Below are 21739 nucleotides of genomic sequence, written 5' to 3' on the forward strand. Positions count from 1 at the left end.
GCCTTTTAATTCAAAGAAAAGCTTAAATCATTTTTCACAGTTAAAAAGCCAAAACACACACTGTGCTTTAACAAATAAACTAAGTTAAAAGCAGTCACCAAATCTTCAATTCTCTTTAGTTTCAGCTTTCCACCACTGCCTTGACAGTGCAACACTTCATTTTTTTTTTTTTACCTGACGTAGATACATGGCAACCATTTAGCGATAAAAGTTCCTTGACACTGCTGAAACTCCCTCGGTGCAGAAAATAAGAAAAACCTACTTGAGAAAGAGTTTTATTTTGGAAGGTGGGTTGTGGCTTGGATTTTCATTTATTTTGATTTCTTGTATTTTAATTTTTTTTTTAGAGAGAATTCTGCCTGATACCTACTTGTAAAACACAAAACAATATGCTAAAGTAAAGCAAGTAACTTTTCAAAAGCACAACGCTATGAAAATGACGTATTTAGGCTCTCACTTTTTCGCAGATATGGGAAAAATACATACCCACAGTCTGGAGCTGGGCACCACCTACAGTCAGGATCCGCAACCAGCCACCGCCTCAGCATAAACTCTTCATATTTTTCCATCAAGATGTCATCATTTAATATCAAACGGATATCATGAGGATTAAATCGTTCTGAGCATTCTGGACAGCTAATATTAACTCTGCTCTCGGAGATTTCTATCCGGAGGTACTGACGCAAGCAATCCACACAAGATCTATGGTGACAAGTCATTATCTCCGGGAACCTGTCCTTGGAGTGCCGCAAAAGGCACAAGGGGCATTCCATGAAGTCTCCACTTGGTTTGCTGCTAGAGGTTGTTCCATTATCAGAAGAGGTACATGTGGAGAAAATAGAGTTCTTGTCTGTACACATTTCTGAATGAATACTTTCGATACTTGCAATTCCATCGACACCTCCATTTAAATCCCTAGACTTGCGTTTCGTGTCTTTTTTTCTCCGAAAAAGCGAGCCCAATGAAATTCTTCTTTTCTTTGGTGCCTTTTTAACCGATGGCAAGCTCACAGAGGAAGCAGAAGACTGGAGGTCCCGATCAGAGCCCATTTGCCGATGTAAACTCATGTCTAGGCCACTCATCAGAAAAGAGTTAAATTTCATACACAATCCTAATCATTTTTAAGGATCAAACAGAGTCAGAGGATACCAGCATATTATTCTGTAATCCAGTTTCAGAGCCTTCATGCAGAAAATTCACGTGTCTGCTTCCAGCAAATTCTTTAGAGGAATTCCCTATATAAGGAGGAAAGAAGAAAAAAAGGAAAATTAGAATCACAACCATCACTTTTGGTTCTGAAAGGTTACAGTTCTCTAATGACATGTTATTCCTATTACTACCATCTTCTCTTACCATCTGACCCAATACCTCTTTCTGTCAACCTTTTCTATCTTTCACATCCTTCTTATCCTAACAAGCCTGACATTTCCCTGTGGTCAAGGACTATCTTTGTTACACTTAATCAGTGTGGAGAACAGCATCTTCACTCCCCTACTCTCTTAAGGGGGGGCAAAAATAGGGAGTGTGTGTGTGCATGTGTAGAAATTACCAAAACCCAAGGTGACAGCTAAATAAGTGTACAAGTTCCTCTAGAAAGCTTAGTAACAGGCTTCAGCATTAAAAACCTTTCTATTTTCTCTACCTTACATTTTCCACACGTGTGACAAGGTCAACTAAGAATCCAGTATAGTTAATTAAAAGAAAGATTTTTGTGTGTGTTTTGAATCCACTTAGGCTGACAGCAGAAATTAAATCACTGTAGCTAAACAACTCAAGATATTCTCAAAATCTAAGGGTTCTCAGAGAAATATGCATATTTATAACAGAAGGCATCTGAATATTTCAGGGAGCAGAGCTGCAGAGTGAATGACAGCCAACACTGCCTTGCCTTTCAACTTCTACATAATCAAGCAAAGAGTGCAGTTAAGGTGACAACATCTGAATCTTTTATCAGATTGGGTTTTGTAAAAAAAAAAAAAAAAAGAAAAAAAAAGGCCCCCAAACCAGACTCCCATCACATATCAAGCTTCAGTTATTGTCTATGTACAAGATGATAGCAAGGATTTCCTTCTGTTCCCTGCTGCTTAACTCACTGGTTCCAAGACAACAGAAAAAGAAAGGTGTTTTCCTATTTTCCTCTGACAGAGGAGACCGCTACAAGAAGTGGCAAATCACCTCCAATCAAAACCACTAACTTCTCCCCAAACATGCAAACATTCCCATTTCTTGGAAGCTTGATTGTACAAAGTGAATTTTTCTAACTCTCGGTGTATTGCTTCTGTAACAGAAAAATGAGAAGGCATTTCTTACGTGACACCAGTGCTGCAGACTCGAATCCAACTATCGCTCGCACCATTTCTTTCCTCAGTGTTTCCCAACTTAACTCCCAGAAAGGCATGCACTGGGTTTCTATGACTTTATCAAAGGATAAAATCAGAAACCAGATACAAAAAATAAGTCCAAAGGTAGAAGCAAAGGAATGTAGAGATGAATGTCTCTATTTACCAAAGTCAGGCAGTCTGCACGCCAGTGAGAGACCGGCACAAAAACAACCGCGTGCGGTGTGTGTGTCTCCGGGAGGGATCACTGAGCTGCCTGGTTCAAGACTAGGAAGTTTCAGAGGAAGACTGACCAGCAGCGGAAACAGGAATCCCTCTCCAAAGAGGAAACACAGAAATAGCTCACGGCCTGTCCATCCCACCAGAGCAATCTGCGTAGCAAACCCATTGCTCAAACCCATTGCTCAACCCTCTTCAGACCACACAGCAAGGTGTTGAGTATGTCCGAGCAGGTAGCCAAGACAACACTACTCAGTTTATACTACCACCCAGTATAGTAGCACCCCACAAGAATACTGTCTTCTTCAAATGTAAAAGTTAAAAAAGAGAAAAAAAAACCATAAACATCCACCATAAAAAAAACCTGAACCAAAAACCCCCCTACACCTCCTGGTTTTGATAAAATGAAGTCTTGAGGTCCTTGAGTTTTTGGAAAGAAAAAAAAACAACACTATATTCTACTTTTCAAATGCTGAATTATTACTGCTTTTTTTCCTTCTTTTTTTTTTATTTTAATAAAGGAAAATCTTACCACTGTGAACATATTAAAAAAAATAATCTTAGTTTACTCCCAGGGTCGAAAATAAAGCATATTTCAAGAACATAACATACTCTTCCTTCCCTCCTAAGGGAACATTTTTATACTAAAAATCTAGCCAAAAAGAATCTTGGATGCTTTACCTGCTTCTGTTCCCAAAACAAATTTAATAATTTTACAGCCGCTGTTTCTCATTACATGAACTAAAACATTCCTTTATGAAAAAAAAAAAAAAAAAGAAAAAAAAAAGAAAAAGAAAGAAACTAGAAAAGCCAGGTCCACAATGATTACAGAAGGAGACATCCTTCTCTCTAGCATCTTGGCATGATGTTGTATCACAGATACATGCAACTGGGAGACGGTGTCTGAAATATGCTATAGATACAGCCTATGGTTGACAATGAATTAAGTTTATATTTTTAGAAGTGGAAGGATAACCTTAAAAGCATTATTAGAATTGGATTATAAAAGCTTATAAATGCTTAAAAGCATAATTGTAACACTGGTATGTTCAGACAGATACTACCAGGGCAGTGGAAAGTGCCATCCTCCCTAAACCAGGAGAGTCCATGAATGAAATGAACAGCAATCAAAACACTCATTTCAGGCAAGAAGTTTTTTGTTGTTGTTGTTTTTTTAAGAAAAAAGTAAAATAGAAGGAGGTAGGAAGTAAACACAGTAACACAGCCAAGTCTATGACTACAAGCCATCCCCTCCTCCCTTTCTCTGGAGAGGAAAGAATGTGTATTACAGCATTTTTGCCAGTTCCAACAGATGTACAAAATCAAGAAATAGCAGCTCTGGTGCAGTACTGGTTGTACTTTTTTTTTTTCTTTTTAAATAAACAAAGATTCTCCCATGCCGTAAAGAAAGAGACCAGTTATGTCCTATAGTTCTTTGAGCAATGGGATCTGATAAGCCGTCTCTCAGAAATAGAAGATTGCTCTTCTAAGGAAAATAGTTAAAACTTTGAATGGATCTTTCAATGGAAAAGTTGCCAGTTATTTCAGACCATCATCAATTATGGTCTCTAGATTTAAATGCAGAAAGCTAGTTTTAAAAGCCATGAATTTCCTTATATAGTAATTCTGGATTGACATTTTAGTGACGTTCAAAGATGACTTTGCCGAAGTGAAAAGATTCAGTAGATGATTTATTACAGGAAAAAATGAAGACAAATGTTACAATGCTAACAATGATCAGAGCCGTACAAAATCATAAAAGCTTTCCCAGCGCAATCTGGAGCACCAGCCAGTTCTCATGTTGCCCAATCCAACACAGCATCTGCATGTTTTTGCTGACAAAAAGAAGGAAAAAAAATATTTGATTCTGTACAGCCAGAGGACACAATGCCCGTATTATTCCAGTAACAATGAGTCCACATGAAGTAGATACACTGTGTGCAAAATGAAGCTCTGAAATCCAACTACTTGAAATGAGCCAAAGACACACAAATTACGGTAATAACAAACAATCTGATTTTCAGGCAAAATTCACTGCAAGTTTTGCACTACCCTCACGGATAAATTCCGTCAACACACAGAAGAAATTAATATGGGCAACAGCAAAGGGGCAGAAAAACCACAGAGCACAAATCCTAAAAATTTAAGTTCACCACTGTTCTCAACATTTCCTCAAAAGCACTTACTGACTACAGAAAAACCATGCTTCTGGCTTCCCGCCATGCCCGAAGCTCTACCACAAATTCAAATTCCAGCCGTGCTTCACATTCTGCTCGTGCCACAGACTACCACAAAACACCAGTTGCCACAGCACAAACACACCTTGTCATCTGAAGATTTCCAAAAGCACAAATGACATTTACAGTTGCAATTCACGTAAAGCTCAGTACTTAACTGCTATCTGTTTCTTCTGCAATTCTGCCTAAGCTGTTTGCTGGGGAAACCTAATGAACCACCAGTTAATTTCCTTCTGTAATTCTTTTTGACCATGTTCCTTTAAGCAAATATTATTGCTGACCATATAGTGAGGGAGAGAAAGGAAATCAAATAATCTCGCAAAAGGAGAAGTTTTCAACTCAGAGATGACTGGGGTGAAGAGTATCTTCTAGTATGGTTCTCCCATGGCACAATCTTCGCTTGTCTCTTACCAATTTCAAAACATTTTGGAAATGCCCTAAGGGCAGCTGAGGATAATCCTGCTATTTTGCAAGAAAGGAGCAGCAAAGCCCTATTTCAGTAAGCCTGCTGGGGCAAACTAACCCCGTCATGCTCCGAACTGTCCTATAAACGCATGGGAGGCACAAGCTCAACATGCTGCCTGCCTGCTCCTCCATTACACATTCAACCTGGTGTACAGGAGCAACAAATCAGGCAGTTGGCCATCGGGACAAACAGCTTCACACACGTTTGCAAAACGAAGGCAGGCTTAAACATTTATGTAGAAAAGGAGAAAACCCACAATAAGCATCAATGTAGTTACATCCTCACTAAAACCCTTAAATATTCCCTTGTAATTGGTGCTTAAACGGTAAATTTAGACTTCCCCTGTTCCAAGCAAACCCTCTTTAACTTAGGCATTTGCTCCTCCAATGATTTAACCAAGCACCGACTCTGTTAGCATAGTGAAAGTTATTTCTTGATTAAAACTGACTACTGACAGCTTCCTCTCTGACATCTGTAATTCCCAGCATCTATACTCTGTAGCTGCTTTCTGAGATGCACTGATACACCTTAAAGAGAGCTGTAACAAAAAATCCTCTGGAGCTTGATTTTCATACACCAGAAAATCACAGATCTGACATATATTTCTGCCTCCTCCTTCCAATAAGCATCTCCTGTCAGTCGCACAGAATTTCTAAGCTATGATGTTCTTAACATAGAGGTACCTCTAAGCATCTAACAGAGGCATCAAACCCAAATTTTCCTTTACATTTAAACCATGATCTAAGAACTGTAAACACAGTGGAATAAAATATGCAAAAGCTTAAGCTACTAAATGAAATATGAATGCACAGGATTTTGAAACAAAGCAATTAATCTCATTTCAATGGCCATTCTTTAAATGCCAATTCATTCCACAGCAGTTTTCTTTAAATTGGGGAAAAAAAAAATCCAAACACTTTTGCCTTAGGATTTCTGAAAAAATATACTCCTACTCACTTTACATGTGCCTCAGATTCAATTATACATCTAGCATTGCTGAGTTAAAACAGAGAGAGGAACCAACTGAAAAGTTCAACAATTTTGACATCTATGTGCTTCTGCAACACTCTGTCCCATTAAAAACACCCCACCATATTCACATCAATGTGCATGGTGCCAGAACATGCTAGCACCGTTACTTGGTTTAATCACAGATGATTTAGTACAAGCAGAATCAATACCTTGCAACTTGGAAGTAAACAAATGTTGTTTCTGTTGAAACAACAAAGGTTCTGGCAGAACCTTTATATGCACTAAGTCGAAAAATAAAATCCTTTATTGGTAACATAATACAGCGTATTGTGTTAGATGAATGTGTATTGTGCAGGTGAAATGCTTTATTGCAACAATTATCAGAATGCATTTATGACTCCAATATACTTTTCTTCAAAAACTAAAATCAAGAATAGTTACATATTCCATGTAATGTTTCAAAGACTGTAAAGATACTTTAGTTTGTGCAGGGTTTTTGATGTCCTCTATCTTCGGTTTCTAATAAAAGGTGAAAGAAAAAGTTGATACTATTTGGATTAAACTGAAAAGTTAATCCTACAAAAGGAAGTTAAAACATTTGTGCCAGAAGATTTCTCAAGCTTTTAACTCAAACTCAGACCTACAGATACTTGTCAAACATTTACATTGATTTGTTATAGTATGACAGGATGCAAAAATGTGAAGTCAAAGTGTCTTAAATAATTCACTTAAACTGAACTGTGTAAAACTACCTTAAAAATATATTCAGGCAACTTTTACTTCATTATGACTTTTCTCTTTTGAAAAAAGGGCACCAGTATGGTAGTTTGCATTTTATGAAATTAATTTTTACCCTTCAGACACTTTTGCAGCAAAGTATCTTTTACTTTCTATCCTGCTTTGTTTCAGAAGCCATGTACATGAATGCTTCTCTTAAAGCGTGAAGACTACTCATTACAAAAGTTAGACTTGCTTCTACTAGTAGTAAATCCAGAGCGAAAATTACTTGATCATTTAGTTAATTACATCTCATTTCTTTACGCTTACAATGGACTGTTGATAGCTGCACAGAGGCCACTATTTCAAAAACAGGATTCCCAAATCCACAACTAATCCAAGACAAATTTTTCAAAACCTTTAGAAATCTGCCATGTCAAGTCTCAAACTTCACATATCATCTTTAAACAACAGAAGAACAGCTCCGGTGAAATTTCACTTTTTTAACTTATCTAAATTCAAAAGCCTGGGAGGGAGCAGAGTTCCCTGCAAGCATCGTACCAAGCATTCACTCACGCATTTGACATTGGAGATGACAGTGGGATCAGTGAAGGTGTTGACAAGATCTGGGACATGCCCATATGAGCACAGAACTGACAAGCAGAATTGAGTAGGGCCCTTATCCCTAAAATGAAAGGAAGTTAAACCCTATGGGACAGGCCAGCTTGGCACATGTAGGCCACTAGACCACTGCCAAGGGAGAAACAAGGGATCTTCCAGGAGCAAAAGGACTTGTTTTAACATATGGAAGTTTCTACAAGGCACTCAGTTTACTTTAAGGAGAGTCTTCTAATAATTAGTCTCTCCTGACTTCTTACAGAGAGATTTAGATTTGATGTTAGGAAGAAATCCTTTACTCAAAGGGCAGTGAGACACTGGCACAGGCTGCCCAGAGAAGTTGTGGATACCCCATCCCTGAAGTGTTCAAGGCCAGACTGGATGGGGCCCTGAGCAACCTCATATAGTGGAAGGTTGTTCCTGCCCACGGCAGAGGGGTTGGAATGAGATGATCTTTATCATTCCTTCCAATCCTGACTATTCTATGATTCCATGTTAAGCATCTCTGATATTCACAGATATTATCACACAAGAATTAAGAGAAAAGCACTTATGAGGCAGAGATAGTTCTTAAAAGCCTAGTTTCTAGTTTACTGCACTGTTACCATGTCTCAGTTTACTCTGACTGTACTTTATTTTTCCTTAAAGTCCTGTGTCAATTATCTGGAAATTCTATTTTCACTTGCAGAACAAAGCAATATTGTTTGTAAAACAATGAAGCAAACAGACAGACTATGAACCTGCTTGAGCTCAAAGCCTGAGAGTCAGACTGACCGGGCATAAAAATCAAAAGATTGACAGTATTTAAAATACAGAGAAGCCTGCAGAATACACACTGCAGAATTGCCAAAAGTTAACTGATATACAATGTTCTATTTTAAAATTTTGAATGGTATGTAGCACATGACAAACCAGTCTGACAGCGAGAAAAATCTTCAACAGCTTATTAAAAAAAAAAAAAAAAGTTATGCTTCTTCCCTAGAAATTTATGAGCAATACATCCTGTATCATGTGTCCATGACAGCTGCTATTAAGAAAGGAAGTCCTGCAAGCTGCTCAACTCATTCTGAAAGTCTCTGAACAACTGATTGGCAACTCCAGCGAAACTGGTCCTCTTGCAGATAAAATGCTTATAAAGAAGAAAGTGCACTCAAAGTGCCTTCCCTCTGTCTGGTGGCAAATGGGCAAGAATTCCTTAAATTCTAAAAACATTAATTTTCCAAACCAGTAGCATTAAATCTGGGTACATTGTGTGCAATGGTTGACCAGAGCTAAGAACTCAGTGGAGAGATGCTTTCTATTTGTGGATCTGCAGGCCTGCGCCTGTTGCAAATAAGAGTAACTGGATGAATTTTCCCTTATCTAACCCCGCAGAGCAGTCTTAGTTCAACCGTGCACTCGCTTGTGTGTCAAAAGCCTCTCCTGTGTACTGCAGTGCATTCTGTAAGCAAATGTACACCAAACTCTGCCAACAGAAATCAAAGTCTTGGAAACACTGAGGGGGGGGAGGGAAGGGAACAACAACAAAAAAATCTCCAGAATTTTTAGCTATTTTAATCCTCAAAACAAATCCCATAAACCCAAAACCTTTCCCATCCCTAAAGTAAAAATATACTATAAATTCTGTTTTTAAAATCTTAACCATCTGTAAGAGCAGTTAATATAAAAGAACTAAGGAACATGATTCTAAATTCTGTCTTCTAAGAATGCATATACAGTACGAACAGATCCATTCTTAACAAAAGCATACATGAAACAAACCACATTATCTGGCAGTAGCAAAATAATCCCAAAGTAAATTTTCAGATTCTCAGCTCTGTATTTATGTCAGTTGAAAGCAAGTTTTGCCCACTTTTGGTTTTACTCTTTAAAACTATTGCTGAATGATAGCTTGGTATTTCCTGAAGTTGCTTTTTATTCCACAGCATACACTGCAAAACAATCAGAGTAAAGACATACATAGACACCAGTGAAATAACAACAGAAAGTTTTGTTTCCTGCAGTGTCACCAATCCTGCAAGTGGAAAACATTGCAACACTCCTGAATGCTGAGATCATTCCTACAGAAAAACTGTTCCAAAATGAAAATAACCAATACTCATAAATTTCCAGAATAAGCAGATTTAATTTCAGGTCTGTAATTTTGCCTGGTAAAACAGTAATGGCTACATACTGAACTCTGACAAGCTTATGTTTTCAAGCAAAAAATGACTGCCCTACTATAAAAACAAACCAAATAATGTGTACTAAGATATAAGGAGGGACAAATACTGTAGTAGAGGGATCTGAAACCATGAACACAAGTTCCAGAGGGAGCACACAGAATTTGAACAGCACACCAGAGAGACAGCAGCTTGGGGGGATATAAAAGAGGTAACAGATCTCAGCTACTGGCTCCTAATGATTTTTAAATTCAGCAAGAGCCAGAAGTTTCTGTCTCGTGCTGAGGGAAGATATTATTGTCCAGCTGACCGGTAGCATCTTCCAGCTCTGTTTTTTTTGTACCATAACTAACCTCAATTTTGGAGGCAGAGAAGAGAGAAATAAAAAATAAAAACACTCCCAACTCAAAACCACCAAATGCCCCCCCCCGATCTTGAAATAGCTTTGCCTCAAATGAAGAAATGCTGGAAGCTATTAATGGATTACCTCTTTTAATTCCCCGGTGCTATTTTACCGATTTTATTAAAAAAATATATACAGATATACTTTGGATAAAATTTTTAAAGTAAACCAACTAAAGGAACTAAAAGGGACCAAGTTAGTAAGAGTTCTGAATTCTTTCAGCAAGATTAAGTTCAGCAGACTAACCAGACCTTACTTATAGGATAGGATAAGAACTTGGTCACAGTTTCTGAAAGCCACTGTGACAACTCACAGTGACTCACTAAGTCACTGTAAACTGACGGTATCTCAGCCACTGAGAACTAAGTAACTGCCCTCCACTGGTCTCGTTTGACATGTCTCTTTATAGAGAAACTAAAAATTTTGGTAAATATAATTCAATATAAAAACTTTCAGAAAAGCTTGGTCAATTGAGTGAATAATTCATATGCTATTTGAGCAGCAGCAAGTCCAGGATATGGTCAAAAACTGACGGAGTTTTCTGAACTCTGTTATGGCTGATGCCACAACTTCTGAAACCACCCTCAGGTCAGGTACTAATTGCACCAGTCTAACTAACCACTCCTGTTCACTCAAGAAGTGAGATTAGTGCAAAGACTAGTAAAACATGTCCAATTCTACTGCAGCTTGACCTATTAATTTACTCTGTCAGTATGTTAACTGAAAAATTCTGCATGGATGTATTTCAAATCACCAAGTCAGTTTTTTGTAATCATAGTTCTAAAAGAACCGATGCAATTTCAAATACAGACCAAGATAAAAAATTTAAAAAAAAAAAAGAAATCAAGAAAAAAAGAACAACTGAGAGAAAAAGAGACAAAAGCTAAGACAGGGAAGGGTCTAGCCAGGGAAACAAAAATACTCCATCCTGCCAGGAACACTGCCTGTAGCTTCCAGACAGGAAACTCACTGCCTCCAGAAAAACCACTGGCGTCATGAAATGGCAGAAGTACCATGAAACTTATCTCACAGCTGAACTGAATGTAGAATGAAAGGAGAATATTAGGAAAGGAAGGTAAAAATAACCTGACTAGCCATCAGACACACAGATCTTTGCTTACGAATACATCAGGTGAGAATTTAAATCTTATTGATGTATCTTTGGATGAAAGAATTAGTGGAAAAGATTCTTCTAGTTCTGCCGAAAACAAATAAATTAAAAAGACCAGGTTGAAAAGATAGAGCCCATTCAGCACAGCCAGGAAGAGAAGGGGAATGATCTAGCAGCCTTTACAGGCAGACTCCACTAGCATTGTAACTAGTGTAAATGCTAGTTAAAAAGCACAAAGGAAGAACAAGCTGAATGCTTGTCATTTAAAGTACATGTGATGCTGTACCTATGCTGGAAATAGAATATATTCCAACAGGAGGAGTTATTCTGCCAGCACAGTTATTGCACCTGCAACAACATCATACTATGCCAAAAAATATGCTATGTCAGCACACAACAGAATTTAGCCAGGTTGATGAGAGTTTATCCAAACTGACAGCAACACAGACTGAGGAGTAAACAGAGTTTCCTTATGCAAAAGAACTGCTGCACCAAATGGCTGGAAGAGTCAGCACAAAACCACCCCACTCACGGCTTTAAAAACTTATTCTTGTGAAACTTTCTTAGTCCTCATTGCCTTGTTAATGGCGTTCAAGCATGAATCAACACAGGGGGGTTTGGGAATCCCCTGCAAACCACTGGGCATTAGCCAGAGGCCTTGCAGTCCTGTGTGTCAGGAGATGTGCTGGGTCACACAGAGCTCACGAGACCCTGGCAGTGCTGCAGCATTCTGGATTGTCAGAAAGCTTCACATTCAACCTTAAAAAATAAAATTAAATACTCAAAGGTTCCCTGTTGTGCTTTATAAACTTACCAACAGAATACAAAGCCAGAAAAAAATGCATGGGACCTACAGTGATGTTCCTCTGCCAGTTGAGGATGCTGCAGCAGTTCTTAGTGCTTACTGGAGACAAATGAGCACGTGTCAAGAAGTATCTGCACTATTCTATTTACTCCATTACTTTCAAATGAGCAAGTTACACCTCCACTGCCAGGCCTCACAACAGAGTGAGTATTTCTAAAGTACAACTCCTGTCCCCTCATGCTTTTGAGGAGGGATTCCAAAGCCTTTACCCCTCCACATACCCCCTCACATTCACACATGCAAATTCACATATTCTTTCTGTGTTGGATGTTACTTTTTTTCCCCTCCAAAGCATCATCTTAAACAGCTCTTTCTACATAATTATGGAAACATCATTAGTTGGGCCCCTTTGTGCGACAGACTATGACACATCATCTATTTCCAACAATTACAGGCACAAAAGAAAATATGAAGCAAGCATAATGCAATTCCTAGAAAAGCTATTGCGCTTATTTTCTCCATTATTTAGAACAGCTAAACACTTTCTAATTATAGTTGCCAAACAAACTTGTATTATTTCAGGTTCTGAGGTAAATCCACACTTTGTGGTTTTTAAATAGTAACACTGGTAATATGCTTTCAACTATACCCTTTTTAGTAAAACTTTAAAAAACCCCAACACCTTAAGTCAGATTTAAAAGCTCCCTAGACCACAGACACATCACATTTGGTAAACTGAATTAGTACAGAAGATGCCGCCTCCAGCCATGAGTACTCATTAGCCTAAACCTGAGATACAGTCCTTGAACATCGGGACGATTTTTTCCTTTAGAAAGCAGAGTAAATAAGTTACAAATGCTTCTTGTTTATTTTTAAAATCAGCTGCAATCCTACAGAGCTTGACTTTGAATCCTGTCACAATGACACCCATAGTTCTGCTCTGATGGCCTCAAATACAGCTCTCCTGAGCTGTTAGCATCCAGATAAATCTTAGATGAAACAAGTAACTTAAATTGAATATAACACATAGGCTTTCATATTTATTTTGCAGTCAAAGATATTTGTTTAATTGGCAATTACAAAAGTAAAAACTCTGTTCATCTTAAAAATAAAATACCACTTTCTTTGGTGGATCAAAAATTCACACAGCATCTCTAAGTCCTTGCTTTCTTTCTACTTTCAAATTAACCATTATGAATGTCAAATTGCAGGAGATGATTGCTGATTTATTTTCTTTTTGCTTATCTAAACATAGTGCTAACACTGGGAAAAGTGCCCTTGACCAATACATGTAGTTTGCCTCTGGAAAACATCTTCACTTGAAACACCAGCAAAGAACTGTTACTGTAATCACAGTTTAAAGAGCTAAAAGCAATATCCTGCAAGCCAGCGGTGTCAGGCACAAATACTTACAGAATAATCTCAACGTCTGTAATAAACAAATGGGACAATACGTAGTTTATCAAGTACATTTTCTACCCACAAAAGATAAACACTGAGCAGCAGGCTACAAGCACAATTCACAGTGACACCCCCCCTCCAAACTCTGCTTCCATTCCAGCATGCCATAATTCCAGACCGGAGCGACTGAATGTGCGCAATGCAAAACCTCACCCTAACTCTGCTGACGTCAGAGTTTTCTCGCCAGCAGACTCTTTAGAACTTACATTAAGTCTCCATTGTGCTATGCAACTCAGAGGTTGCATTCCTGAATGGGAAAACAAATGCAGAAGAGCCAGGAAGAGAGGGGGAGGACAAATTCAATTTTTCAGCCCGGGATTACAGCTGTATCTGGCACAGTCTGTGCATGTGACTGGCTCGTATTGCAGGCTTCAGGTTAATTCTCTCTATCAACCAGAGGCAGGAAGAGAACAAAGCAGTGGCAGGAAGATCCAAAAAGGTCATCTGCAGCAACCAGCTCAGCAGCAGCCGGTGAGCTGGTGCTGTGTGTGTGTCCTCCCGGCTGCCTGGCAGGAGGGCAGCACCAGCCCTCGGCCAGCACCCCTTGTCCCTTCGGGCCACACCACCTGACCCACAGAGTAAGGGCAGACAGCAGTGCACCTGTCTTCTTTTCCATCTTCAAAACCAAAACAGATTCCTCAAGTCAAACATTTGAATTATTCTAAAAGCAGAAACTGGAGCCAAAGCTAACAGTCTGTATATTCTGCAGATCGCTTAAGACTAAGGGATTGCTGAAACTGCCTGCAGACACCGTGTCTGCAGTGGTGGCAGAATACCTCACACTGACTGTCTGGGAAACAATAACACTAAAAAGATCTTGAAAAATATCTCAAAAGCCTCTCCTATTCACTCTTTTCTTTTTTTTTACAGTGACCAGGGGTCACCTTTGCTCCAATCCAACATCAATAACATTCTGAATTTTTACTCAGAAATGCAGCATTCACTCTCAGCAAGCCACACACAAACACGAAGGCACATTCACAAGTGTGATGGCTCATGTCACAAACCCTCACACTCAAGTCTGTAAGCAAAAGGACATTTACAGCCACCTTACTGCAACAAGGACCTTGCAAGCAATCTTCATGCCTTACTCTCAGCTACCCCATACATTTACAATAAAAAGCTCCTCACTTCTGTCAGAATTTCTCCCTGACATATACCAAGTGGCACATGAAACAGAAGAACCCTCACTTAGAACAGCAGTTCTGAAACCGATTTAAAACCTGTATTTTACAAACCTGCACTGAACATTCCGGGATAATGACACTTAGCTTCTACAGCCACTGACATGAGTCTGTTCTTCAACAAAAATCAGCTCTGGGGAGAAAACTGAGCATCTGACAGAGAAACCAGACAAGCCACAGATGATGTTCACATTTGAACAAAATCCGAACCCAAAGAAGCTTCAATTTTCATATTCCCAGAGGGCCATGTCTGTCTCTAGATAACCTGATGACACTGTCAAACATTACCAGCAGTTAACTGTAGTTTACCAAGGGATCCCGTTCCAGCTCAGTGGACTGCGATCTGGACAAACCTGTATTTGTGTTTGCTATCTCCCAGCAAGACCAGATCAGTACAAAATACCTAGACATGATGCCAGCTCTCTTAGGGAAGTTCAGCTATCACAGCTTCCTTCCCCTCAACTGCAAGGATTACTACACAGGTATAAATCCAAAGCTCTACTCTCAACCCAGACCTTTCCTCTGGCTGTTGAAACAAATTCAACAAATGCAGTATGTTTTCTCAGGGTGGGTGGAGAGGAAGAAACAGTCAGAGTAAACAAACTCCAAAAGTACTCAAGATTTCAGTAATGGGAGTGTTATCACCAGCTCCATTTTTCAGGCAGCATAGACCTGCCTACAGCAAAAGTGAAAGAGTGCAAGAGATTAATTTTTTTTCTCCCAGTCTGCTTTATAATGCAGGACAAAACTTCAACAGAATGAATAAATATCCTTGATGATTGTTTCATATTCAGTCTGAAATGTACTTCTCTAACCTTGTTACACTGCAGTATGTGTGTGGTTTCCTTGCTACAGCTAGCACGAGACAAAAATGAATCATACGCTGTATCAGTGCCAAAACAGAGAATAAAACAAGCCCAACTGCTGTTATTGAGGAATGAAAGTCCCCTACAAAAACGTCAGCTGCACATCTGTTTCCACTGTAGGATTAACTTCTTCAGTGATTTTGATAATTCAACAACTTTACCTGAAAAACAAGGCATATAAAATTACGAAGTTCTACTAGTCTAGAAGTGAGACATTTTAATCACATCATTTTAACACTGCTGAAAATAGAAATTTTTATGATTTAACAGTTATTTTGAAGTTTCAAGTCTGTGATTCAAAACAGCAGATTACACAAACTTTATTTTGAAAAAAGTTTTTGTCTTGTTTTGGTTTTTTTTGGTTTGGTTTGTTTTTTACAGTTCTAGTATACTGTATGTTTTCAGTAATGGAGTTTACACTATTCTCTAAACAATTACTCAACACTGCATTAAAAAACAGCTGTAACTGAAAAGTTATTCAAAAATTACTTCTGAAGTTCTTTTAGCTGTTCTTTCCTTCATTTCTCTTTCACACTCATCTCTTTTAGGATCACCATTATGAACAAAGGTATGTATGACAATTCACTTTCTGTCCTTATTTCTGACCTTTCTGATTTGCAATCCCACTGTTCAGCACTCACCCTAAAATCATTCTACTAACAGAAAACTATCACAAACTCTATCGAAGGAACATAAATGATGCTGGCTCATACTTAGCAGGAGTTAAGGACCTGTGACAAGTCTCTTCTTTCCTTCTATGATTTTCTTTTGCAGATTCTCAAGTTTGAGAGCAATAATGTGAAATGGGGAAAGCTGTCATATAGAAGGAGGGAGATTTGGTCTAAAAACATTTAAATGCAGCTGTTTTAGTAGTTTCAGCCTACATCACCCTCAGTTCCTCCATCCCAAAAAACCTGAATGCCTAGTTTTATAACGTGAAGTATTAATCTTATATAAATAGGATACTGTCAGTTCCCAGTGTTGTGCACACAATACTTAGAACTCCTGATACACTCCTAAAAATAGGAATTCTTTGATGTGTACTTGATGATAGCAGCCCTAGTCAAAATGAATACCTGTCAAGACCCTTTCCATACATACACACCCATCCATATAATACACTTACTGCGTATCTGTAACTGTGTCTTTCCATGTATAGTACAAATGCTAAAAACAAAGCATGAAGAGAAAGGACACATAATTCTTATTTTACAGACAGAAGTTTGAGGCAGACAGATAATGTGACTTTCTAAACTCTCACACAGACAATGCACAGAGCAGCTGATGACGGACAGGGGGAACGTGTCTTACCTCAGAGCCAGCCTGGGATTGCAGGAATGGTCAGCCTTCTACGTCTGAGTTGCAAAGCATTAAGCCACAATAACTTCACAATTTGCACTCATTTGCTTGTACTCTAATATTTGTAGTACACCAGTCCACTCTCTCATCACCATGGCTGTCCTTAAAAACATTTATAAATACCACCACCACCTGGAGCAGAAATATAGCCTGTTTTTTCCTTCTTCGTATGTATCCCCACAGTCCCTCTCAAATATTGTAGACCACGCCAGCACAAAAAGACTACGTTTCTCCCTTTTATCCCCTTCTCATTTTACAGTATAATATCCTCCATATGACTGATGCCATTGGAGAAAGACCCCTGACGTTTTTCTTTGCTCAGCAAAATGGTCTGTAATGGTAGCCTGGAGATATTTAATGCCATTAAACAGCAGGCCTTTCTCATTCTTGAAGGACCACATATATAGAAGGAAAGACAAACACTTGATAAAAAAAGGACAAAAACAATCCCAAAGAACTCAGTGACATTTCTAGTACTGACTTCATAAACTATAATAGAAAAGTGTTGATACTTTTAGACTGAAAGCTCACCATAATATGAATTTAAAAGCTTGAAGGCCTTGATTTGCTTCTCCATATATACCAGGCCAAACCAGCTATATTATCACTCAAACTAATTCAGAAATATAAATTTGAAAAGGATTTAAATAACATACTATTGTAATTCCAAATTCAGTTCTAAAAAAAGGTATTTAAGCCATTATTTCATTTGATTATGTTTTGTAGAAGAACCTGCAAACTTCCAACTCTCCTAATTCATAAATTTGCAAATTGTAGCATGAAACACAACATCGTGAAAAAAATACCCTGTTGGAAGTGCTTATCTTTTTCCAGGAATTGACTGAAAGGGAGGGGATGTAGCTTTTGTGTAAGATGCAAAAGTTTTCTTTCCATAGACCTTTAATATATACACTATAAAGGCCAATCTATATTTTACTCGAGTATCATAAATCTCACAAGAATGTATTAAAATGTCACAATTTTAATACATTTCAAGATATCAGTAAACACATCAAAACACACACTGGTATTTAAATAAATCACTGACATTCCCAACTAGCCTAAGTTCACAGGAACACAACAGCAGTTGCACTCAATGAGTTCAGGATCCTGTCTCCAGCACATGTAAGACTCCATGGTGCAGATCACTGGTGAAACAAATCTTCTCTTGGACCAAAGCCCTAAACAGGAACTCTTAACTATCAGACTGGTTTCAAATCCAAAAAGTACATTTCTCTCCCTGCCAGTTATGTTCTAGCACTTTCCATATTGCCATCCATATCAGTATCAAACTGCTCTCTCAATGCTGTGAATACCCAAGAAAGTGCATGGTAATGCGCCCAACGGCCTAATAAAACACAGCTGAGAAAATTACTCCTTCAAAAACCAGTATTTAATTTGCTACTAATCCGACTGAATATCTCTTGTTCTCATGCTATCATATGAGGACAGAAGTTCTAAGTTATCCTCATCTTTCTCATATCTGAAATAAATTTCCACCTAGACAGCTGTGAAGCCTTGGAGCAGCAGTGTTAGCCAGGGAAACAAGTACATGACCAGAGACTGACAGAGGGAAGTATAGTATAAATCTCTGCATCATTTACAGCCACACACAGCCACCTGTAATACAGTAAATTATATATTTTCAAGATTTACAAACAGTTTCTGCTTTTGTCAGAGTATTAGCAGAAAAACAGGAAATGAATCAGACTGAAATAATAAACCGTGAGAAGAAACACCATGAAATTTTTTGGTTTGATTAATTTTTTTTTAAAGTGACAGGAATTCAACAGACAAATTGATCTAAAAATCAGTTTTAACAGATAGTAGAGTAACTGTGGATTCTTCAGAAGAGTCTTTTTTTTTTTATTATTATGGCATACCACAGGTCTCTTCCACAGTCTGATGCATCATTATCTGTATACAAGCGCCCTGACTGATGGAACACCAGCCAAGATAAGAAAGACAGGGGGCTGCCAAACAAGCATCAGTGCCAAATCACTGTGATCCCTTCATCTTCTTTCCAGCTTTGCCGCATGACAAGCTTTATTTCGAACAGCTCTGGGCCTCTGTTTTACAGATACTGTTGATAGTGTATTTACATCCCACTAGGACTTCCTTCAATGAACTTTGAGAAATAAGATACAATGACAACAAGAAGTCTGAAATTACTTTCCCATGCAAGTGCAAAATCCCATCATCTTTGAGCACCATTTCTTCTGGACTGTTTCATCTGTTACTTAAGAAAAGTGAAAAACAACCAAGTAAAAAAATAGATATGTTAACTATTCAAGAGAATGTCTTTCCGCAAAAAATTAAAATCACAGTCAAGAGCCAGATTATTTTGACTCAGGATGACACAGGACATTTTTAAGACAGCTCCCTAATTGCATATTCAGAGGAACAACAGAACTAGGCTATATCCCTGACCAGATACCTTACTAATCACTTCAATTTCAACTTTGCACAAAAATATTTCTGCCCTAATAATCAAAACTATTTGGGGCGGGGGGGAGGGATGAACAAAACCGCATCCTGAGCAGTTACAGTTTTTCTCATAATAATAAATTTTATGGAAAACTGACTATATTTTTGTTCTCATTTGTGAAGCATTATTAAATGTGAGACAGAACTGCCTTGGAGCATGCTGAATGTATTTCAGCTGACACTACTATCTGTTTCAATGATTTAATCCCAGGCTTCAGAGTTTTCACCAGTTACCCACAGGGGTCAGAAACGAATGTGTCTCCCCAAAGCAATGCATAATTTCTGTCCTTTCCAAGTCTGGGGTGGGGAAAGGACTTGGATTCAGTTTGGTTTCATTTTAAAAGTGGAAGGGAAATTTGACAACCTGTCAATCACTGTATTAGCTACCAAAAAAAAAAGGAATATAGCAGGAGCATTCTGATCCTCTGCATATAATTAAGCTTTCTTAGACACCTGACCAGGTACCGCACTTTGGTTTAGAGGTGAATTCCCTTTGCTTTCCTTTATAGCATGGGGCGAAGTAACTCCCTCCTATTTCATATCCCCCTCTAATTACATATAACATCTATAATAGCCCACACTTTTTACCAAATTAATTGAAGAAAAATATCTAATATTGTTATAGCAACCAAATTACTCAAAAGAATTATTTTTACTCTAAATCTTATTTTTCCTTATTATTTTAAATGCCTCAGAAATATATTAACTAGCTATAGAGTAGTTTGCAAGCACAACTGGCAAGAAGGAAGAATTTTAAACTGATGCTTTGGATCTCAGATGCCCCACTAACTCAAAGTTCTGCCTTTTAAAAAGAGTATTAGTATACAATTTTTGCTGAGGAACAAAGTTGTTATGAGTGTTAACCCAAATATATAACCTTGAAGTTAAAATTTTATGGCCATATAAATATACATTAGTATTTCAGTTTTCTAACAAATGTTTTCTTTTAAAAAAATCCTTTCTGAGATACCAAATACAGGATGGAAAGCAATGTACTCTATTTTGGTGTAAGCATACTAACCTGTTCTAATGAATAAACAAGCTTGTGAAGAAAAGTTTCCTTAAAAAAGGAATTAAAGTCACTTTATTCTAATGAAAGAAAGTACAGACTTATCTAGCTGTGACAGGGATTTTTTCCCCCACTAATTTAACAATTTTGATGCAAACATTTAATATTTTGCCCTGATTAAAAGAGGAAGTCAGACTGATTACTGACCCGGGGAGAGCATTTGGTATATAAAACATAGTCATTGTATTCACATGTAATTCAAACGTGGTCTGGCTTGTCAACAAGAGTAAAATATTTCACTAATCATCGACTTGATGAATGTTTCTCTAAAGCTATCATAAAACTGCTGTGAAATACAGCTGACCTGGTAGAAATTTTGGAAAGTATTTTGTCTTCAGGAGATTGCCGAAAGGATAATACTGTGCTCTGTATTACAGTGCATAATATTAAAGGAGCACACTTTAATAAAAAGTTTTGGTAACAGACCAAGGCAAACAAAAAAAGCATCAAGTTTTTGAAAATGCTAAACATACACTTACAGACACAGCCAGAGTACACACACTTGGCATCCTAAGAGAACAGGGGAAAGCAGTCCTTGCCAGTCAGAGTTGCACAAGTGAACTGCCAATGACATCTAAACAAGACAGAATTTCAGAAGCACTGAAGTTATACTGTAGTTATAATAAGAACAATGAAAACAAATGGGAGTCCAACACTTTCACATATTTGATCTGTGTGCATATATCAGCTTATTTGAAGATTAAATATCTGCAGGCATCCTAATTAGGCAAACTTTGCCAGTAAACACTATTATATTTTAATTATATTCCTTAAGTAATGTCCTGGCTAAGCAGAGCATGAGACAGATGCTATCTAGTCTGTTTTCGAGGTACTCTAGGTAAGGAGTCATCGAAGAAGAAAAGACACTGCCCTGCAGTATCACTACAGAAAAAAATTACTTGTATTGCCTCTTCTCAACCAGGGAGCTCATCTTCAAGGAGAACTTTTCTTTTAACACCACCATAAGAAAGATATGCAACAGATTAGAATAAATCCAGCAAATCTTTTCCAACACTAATTCACAGAATCCATTATGTTGGAAGAGACCCTCAAAATCACTGAGTCCAACTGTTAACCTAACCCTATCAAGTCCACTACTAAACCATGCTCCTAATGTAATCTAACTTGAAGTGTATAATAATTCTTTCCCTATAAAAGACCCAAGATGAAAATCCCTTCAGATTATACACATGAATAAAAAACTATAAGATGGTAAGGCATGTTTGTTTTTTATTTATTTGAGAAAGGAAAGTGGTTATTTCAC

At 37.9% G+C, this 21739-nt stretch overlaps 1 protein-coding gene across 5 annotated transcripts in view; it reads right to left on the bottom strand.

Moving 5' to 3' along the window:
• The window catches only part of RNF19A (ring finger protein 19A, RBR E3 ubiquitin protein ligase), a 54222-nt gene that overhangs the window by 19947 nt on the left and 12536 nt on the right, over window positions 1–21739 (bottom strand). For all 5 annotated transcript variants that reach the window (XM_017806357.1, XM_017806353.1, XM_017806354.1 and 2 more), the window contains exon 2: window positions 487–1235. In XM_017806357.1, coding sequence (XP_017661846.1) covers window positions 487–1103 — 617 coding nt within the window. In that variant the 5' untranslated portion in view covers window positions 1104–1235. The remainder of the gene's footprint in view (window positions 1–486; window positions 1236–21739) is intronic.

The sequence above is a fragment of the Lepidothrix coronata genome, unplaced genomic scaffold (assembly GCF_001604755.1).
Source record: "Lepidothrix coronata isolate B3197 unplaced genomic scaffold, Lepidothrix_coronata-1.0 Scaffold15, whole genome shotgun sequence".
NCBI lineage: Eukaryota > Metazoa > Chordata > Aves > Passeriformes > Pipridae > Lepidothrix > Lepidothrix coronata.